The following is a 6,838-nucleotide window of genomic DNA, read 5'->3' as shown; positions in this document are numbered from 1 at the left end:
AGGAGGGGAGTGCAGCTCCCCAGGGGCTGTGTGAGTACGTGTTTTCTTTGAAATCCACAGTTCCTGTGGTGAGTTTTGTTCCCTGCAAGGAGCCCTGGCTCTGTTCGGTCCCTGGATTAAGATGCAGGTGGTCTTTAGGTCAGAGAAGCTCTATTCCTCAACTGACAACTACAGGGTTTTATTCTTCAAGAAGCGATAAATCCACAAAAATAAAATTTAAAAAACGTCCCCGCCTCCAGCTTCCTCCTAAATCGTCCTTCTGGGGTCATCAGCCCCAGAGCCAAAGCAACGCCCCCGGCCCCGAAGGCAGCTCCCTGCTCCAGCAGGGCTGGCACAGCTGCGAGCTGCAGAGGTGAGCACACAAAAAAAAATAAAGGAGGAGGAGGAGGGTGGCGAAGAAGGGTTCGTAGCAGCTTTTAATTTATCTTTTCATTAAAAAAATATCCGAAGACCTGTTGTCACCTTGGAGTCCGTGTGATATAAGTTAATGGAGCAAGGAGCACGTTTCGGCGCAGCTAATGCTGCTTCCTCTCCGCCTGCTCTTCCAGGTGGCCGACCTGCTCCGCCAGCTCCGACACCTTGGCTTGGCAGTCGAGCAGGTTGTCCTTCAGTCCCGTTATTTCCTGAGAGTGGGCAGCCAGGGTCCCGTTCATACGGTCCATGTAGTCCCACAGGCTGCCCGTGTGTTTCTCCAGTCCGTCCCTGATTCCGTCCAGGCTTCCCGTGACGGCGCCCAGCCTGCCGCAGACCCTCTCCACCCGCGCCACCCGCTCGTCAAAGTGTGCTACCTCCTGCTGCAGGTCCTGGGCCACGCTCCTGCAGGAGCTCAGGTCATTGACAATCCGGGCTTTGAGTCGCTCCAGGTCTCCCTTGAGGTTCAGGACTCGCCGGTTGCTGAAGAAGAGCTGCGAGCCTTGGTCGTTGACTTTCTCCTGGATGGAGTGAACCTCGTCCTCGATCTTGCGCTCGTGCTCGTCCAGCGAGGAGTTGATGTGCGTCATGGTGTCCGAGTACTGCGAGACGGAGTCCTTGAGCCCCGTCAGGGACTTGCTCACGGTGTTCAGGTTGATCTTCAGCAAGGTGATCTCTCCTTGCAGAGCCCCCGCCGCCTCCTCCTCGATTCGCCGCTGGATCTCCAGGATGGTGGCGTTCAGCTTGCGCAGGAGGTCGTAGTTGCTGTCCATCCGGAGGAGCAGGTCCTGGTTCCTGTTCTGGCAGTCCTCGATCTCCGTCCGGAAGGTCTCCACGTCTCTGGAGGCAGACGTGCAGCCCGAGGAACAGGTGCTCTCCAGCGTGACGAGGCGGCTCTGCAGCACCTCCAGCTTCTCGTCCGTGCGCTTCTTCATGCCAGCGAGCTCCCCCTCCAGCACGGGCACCACCGCTCCGTCCATGCCCACGGGAGCACTGACGTTGTTCAGCTCCCCCACGATGGTCATGAACCTGTCCTCCAGGGTCTGCATTTTGTCCTCAAAGGCAGTCCTCATGCCATCCACCTCTGCCACCACTGTGCCTCTCATGCTGTCCTCTATGCTGGAGCAACAGCTCCCCGTTTCCCTCTCTGTAGCATTGAGTCTGGCTTCCAGGTCCTCAAAGCGCCCTTCGAAGAGGTTCCCCAGGGTGACGGTGGAGATTTCTCCATCCATCCGTGAGTGCAGGTTCTTCTGGGACTCCGAGATGCTGTGGAGGCCCTTCTCCAGGATGTTCATGCGATCGGTGAGGTAGTCGAGGTTGCTGCAGCAGCTCTCCACCACCGTCAGCCCTTGGATCTGGGTCTCCAGCTGGGAGATCTCCTTCTTGATCTCCAGCTCCTTCCCATCCAGCGTCTGCTGCAGCCGCAGGTTGGCGGCTTTCTCCTCCTCGCACTGCTGCCGCACCTCTTGGATCCGGAAATCACACGTGGTCTGGATCTTGCCCAGTTTCTTCTCAAAGCCATCGAGCAGCTCTCCGCGCAGGGTGCTCAGCCGCGTGTCCACGTACTCCTCCAGCAGGTCGATGGAGGTGAGGGGTGAGGGCCGGGCTGACTCCAGCAGGTGCTTGATCTGCCCGTCGTGGTCCAGGACCATGCCGCGAACCTCGTGGAGTAAATCCGCCTTGGATTTCAGCACGTCGCTCACCTCCGTCACCTTGGTCAGGATCTCCCCCACCGGAGGGAACGCGGCGACGTCGGCTTTGTCCGCCGCGTCCACCAGGCCGTCGGGGATGATGCCGAAGCCCACCGTGGAGTCGGGCGTGCCCGGGCTGTTCATCAGCGAGCCGATCATCTTGGTGGTGTCCTCCTGGATGGCCAGGCGCAGGCGGTCCCCCAGGCCGCTCACCAGGGCGTGCAGGCTGTCGTAGGACTGGGACAGGCGCCTCACCTCCTCCTCCAGCCGCTCCAGGCGGTCCCCGAAGAGCCCAGGCAGCTTCCTGCCTGCCCAGGGGAACAAAGAGAGGGGACAGTCAGTGCCAGAGCTCCCTTAGCCTCCCCCCGGCTGCTTCTCCATTCAAGCCCTTTTCCTAACAAACGTTAGCTCCCACCTCCCTCTCGTTGCTATTTCAGCCAGATCCCTCCCCACCTTTTCTCCTTTCCCCCAGGATCTTTTCTCGATTAGATGGGGAAAACCTGCTCTCTTTCAGTGCATGGGGTCAAGCCCCGTGATCTCAAGTTCAACAGCAGGCAATGAGAACAGCCTAGGGAGCTTCATCTTGAGACACGCTCTATCAACCCCCAAATTAACAGAGACATGCTTTAAAGCAATGGGGTGAGGCGATTTCCAAGCTACACGTTTTGAAAGGCAGCAGGTAAGAAAAGCAGGTGAGCCTCAGAGCAATCAAAGGTCGGGTTTCTGGGCAGAAAACAGGTCACCCGCTGGTGTGCCAAACTCCTGCCCCATGCTGGAACAGAAAGAAGCAGGAGGTTTGTGCACAAGGCCACAGGGTGACAACCTAGGGACGTGAAGCAGGCATGAGGTCTCACCGTATTGATTCTTCTTGGGTCCTGCAAACAGGTCAGGGTGGCTTTTCGGATGGGGAGGAACTCTAGGAATTGGAAACATCTTCTGCCCGGGTGGCATTTTAGGGCTGGGATGCTGGGGCAGGAGGCCGGGCTGGTCGGTGGGGCTGTCGTGGCATCCTTCTCCCAGGAAGCCTGGGCAGCACCTCCAGGCCAGCTCGGTCACGGTCTTGTAGCCAATCTTGTATTTGGGTCTGAAGAAGGTGCGGTACCTTTCCAGGAGAGGGGAGGAAGAAAGAAGACAGTTTAGAGAGACAACCTCAGCTTCAGGCACTACCAAAGAGCGGGGCCGGGGTCCTGCTGGGTGGGGGAAAGCCCAGCTGAGACCCGAGCTCTGCACCCACAGAGCACAGCCCACCTCCTCCCACAGCATCCCTCCACCTGGGGCTGCAGCTCGGCAGCGGGCACCCCAGCACGCTTGCCCACCCTCCCCAGGTGGTGCCCAGAGCCCTCGTACTGGGCTGGGACAGGACCCAGGCAGCATCTGTGCCCACCACCAGCTGAGTCCTGTGGGGCTGAACACAGCGCAGCCCTTGCCACCTCCAAGATCCCGGTGCTTTGAAACTGCCTTTCAGAAAGCTCCAGCCTCAGGTTCTTCAACCCCTCGTAAATTGGGGTTCGTTGTTTTGAAACAATGCACACAGTTTGTCCTTGGTTTTGGAGGGCAGGAGGAGAAAGCAAGCCCAAACCCTGCAGTCTCTGCATTGCTTTCACATTTCTCAACATCAATAGTTTGTCCTGTGTCTTTGAGAGTTTCAAACGGCATTTGGAAAAGAAAAAAAAAAGAGAAAAAAGCAAGCTCTTCCTTGTGCCATTCCTCTTCACAGAAGCTGCCAAGTTCCTGTGCTCCTTCCTTGTGTACAGAAGCCTGCCTGCAGGTACCAGGGCAGGGAGAGGCAGGATGTGTCCGTGCCCAGCCACCACCAGCAGCATGAAGCAAGGCTGAGCACAGCCCCCAGGACACCTTCCCTGCTGCCTGCCAGGCTCCCACGAGAGCCCCTTCCAGCCCTGTTTTCCTCAGCACTGCTGCTCCAGTGGGTACGGGGAGGATGCAGGAGCACGGCACTTCTGCACAGAGAGCATCCCCAGCCGGGGGCGATGCACAAAGCCCCGCTGTCTGCCCTGCCCTGGCACAGCGGGGTGTTTCCCTTCAGCATTTATAAGGTGGCAGAGAGGTTTGCAAATATTTTCCCGGGGCAGGAAGCCCTCAGCCTTCCTCAGGCTCTCCCCTCACTGCCACCTTCCTGCCAAATTGCAGCTCTGTGACAAAACGCTCCCCTGCGCTCCCCCCCTGCTTCCCACGGAAACATTCCCCATTTATTTCTGGCGAGGGGCCGAGCTCCCTCCCTCTCCTAAACAATCCCACCTTGCCTCCTGCCGGCGCCGCAGCATTAACCACCCCCTTCAGCCCCTTTTGCTTCCAGGCACCCCCCGTACTCACAGCACTTTCCCCGGGCACTTGGGTCCCCAGCTGCACTTGTGGTACTCGGCCTTGACGTAGCTCTCGGCGCCGTCCTGCAGCGCGCAGGTGACGTTGCGCTGCACCACGTAGGCACAGTAACTCCTGGGGGGGGAAAAAAGCACGGTAAGACAGCGTCAGCCCCTGCCCCGGGGCCAGCATCACCAGCAGCCCCCCACCAGGCTGGGGAGGGGGCAGCAGGAGGGTCCCGGGGCAGGAGATGCCAGCGGAGTGGAGGCTGGGAGCCTCTTCGGTCCCTCGGATGGGTGGCGCGGGGAGCAGAGCCGGGTGCTGAGGATGAGGCAGCCGGGAGGAAGGCTGCAGGGACAGATGGAGGCCAAGGCTGTTCCGCTGGAGGTCAGAGCAGGTGGCCCGTGGGGATAGGGACAGCGGGGACGTGCAGCGAGGCAGGGATTGAGGGCAGTGGGAGGCGGCAGATGGCAGAGCGGGAGGAGAAGAGGGCAGAGGCAGCGCAGCTTGGGGACAGAGGGGCAGCAGGATGGAGCAGATGGGTCAGAGCGAGCTGCCGGAGCAGGGAGGTGTTTGGTGAGGCGGGAGGACCCCGCTCATCCCCGTGAGCTGCAGCGGTGGCTGCTGTGCCTGGCCGCAGGCTGGAAGCAGCCTGGCTCCTCCAGCTTCACCGTGGTGCAAGGAACAGCCTGGGGCTGCCCAGGGAAACGAGCTGCAGGGCCTCAGCCCTGCTCCTGTGGCACCCAGGCAGGAGAAAGAGCTGCCCCCTCTGTCCCCCAGCCCCACAGAGCCCCTGCTCCCCCCACAAGGAGCACCGGCACCCCTTCCCCGGCCCCTCTACGAGGGCTTCTTCGCACCCCAGTTCCCGGCAGCATTTCCAGCCTGCCCAGGTGCAAGTGGCTGTGCCCCAGCAAGAGGCTGCCAAGCTCCAGGCATGTGCAGGGACCGGTGCTGCTCCAGAAGTGAGTCATCTGTCCGAACACACGGCTACCCGAGAGCTAGGGCCAGCCACTTTGCTTAGCTGGAGGGAAGGGAGATCATGTGTGCCTGTGGAAATTTAGGCTCACTGTCTATCCATAAGTCCAGGATCTGGTTAAAAACGCTGCAAGCCTCCTCTTTAAGGAAGCTGGTGGCCAACGGAGGCAGATCTACTAGCCACTGCCAGTGACTACCTGGGGCAGGGTGCTGCTGGCTCCCTCTCCTCCACAGGAACCCTTTTCCTCCTCACCCACCTGTGGCTAGCACTTTTATTGCTCCAGCCCGATGCTTGAAGAGTGAGCAGCTGGAAAATGTTACGGGTTTTGGAAAGCTCTCCCTGGCACTGCCAGCATTGTTTGTTTCAAATGTTACTTTATTCATTTCAGCTTGTTCAGAGCGCTGCGTCCCCCCTTTTGCAGAGAAGCCCGATCAAAACCCTGCTCTGGCAAACAAGCCGGGGGGGGGGGAGCCCCCCAAAGTAACACTTTTTCCATTCAGTTGCAAAATGGGTGTATTGTACGCGCAAAGCCCGCATTCCTCCGCCGCCTGAGCTTTCCAGGTTATACTCGGAGCTTATTTAAACCCCAGTAACTCCGCAGAGAGCTCCGCACCGAGCCAACCCGCACCCCCCCGGGCAGTGCCACCCTGCCCTCCCCGCATCGCCCCCGGTACCCACGAGGAACAGGTACCCACGGGCAGCCCCACAGACCCCCACCCACCTTCACACCCCTTCCCCAACCCCATCCACGGAGCACAGCAGCACCCACACCCCCCACCCCGCTCTCTCTCGGCTCCGGGACCCCCACAACCAGCGGGGGCGCAGCCGGGGCTCGCCCCTCCAGTCCCGACCCCACTCCCCGCTGCGGGGATGCCCGGAGGGTCCGCGCATGGGGTCGCTTACTTGTGCTTGCCCACGGGCTTCCCGGGGCTGAGCTGCGGGCTGGAGCCGGCCGTGTAGAGGCTGTACCTGCCGCCGTAGGGCAGGGGGGCGGCGGGGGGGTAGAAGACCCCCTTGGCATCAGCGAGGGCCAGCAGAGTCCCCAGGGAGATGCAGGCGAGCAGAGCCCCGCGGCGCAGCGCCCGCCGCATGGTCCCGGGGCGGGATGGGACCGGGAAAGGGAAGGGGAGGGAGGGGGGGAAAAAAAAAAAAAAAAAAAAAGGGGAAAGGGGGGAAAAAAGGACCGGGGATGGGAAATGGGATGGGAATTGGGATGGGGCCGGGACCCCGCCCGCTGCGCCCTGCCCTGCCCGGCGGCACACGCCGCTCCGCCGCCCGCCCGACCCCTTTTGTAGGGCGGCGGTGGGGGCGGGCCGCGCTCCTCCCCACTGCCCTCCCCCAGCCCCCGACCCCCGGCCCCGCGGGCGGGGAGACAAAGCCGAGCCCCCCGCCCCATCCCATCGCAGCACCCCCCCCTCTCCATCCCACCGCACCTCCTCGC

General features: G+C 61.1%; 1 protein-coding gene across 1 annotated transcript; it reads right to left on the bottom strand.

Annotated features, from left to right (window-relative positions):
* Window positions 1–515: 515 nt before the first annotated feature.
* EMILIN3 (elastin microfibril interfacer 3) lies at window positions 516–6,488 on the bottom strand (the record flags this gene model as incomplete). The annotated part of the gene is made up of 4 exons (XM_082773634.1): window positions 516–2,410; window positions 2,957–3,204; window positions 4,434–4,556; window positions 6,301–6,488. 4 exons carry the CDS (start codon window positions 6,486–6,488, stop codon window positions 516–518), a joined length of 2,454 nt encoding a protein of 817 aa, XP_082629760.1.
* Between the last annotated feature and the right edge of the window lie 350 nt (window positions 6,489–6,838).

The sequence above is a fragment of the Aythya marila genome (genome assembly GCF_965140915.1).
Source record: "Aythya marila genome assembly, chromosome: 16".
In the NCBI taxonomy this organism is placed as follows: domain Eukaryota; kingdom Metazoa; phylum Chordata; class Aves; order Anseriformes; family Anatidae; genus Aythya; species Aythya marila.
This window is presented reverse-complemented; position numbering and strand designations above follow the sequence as displayed.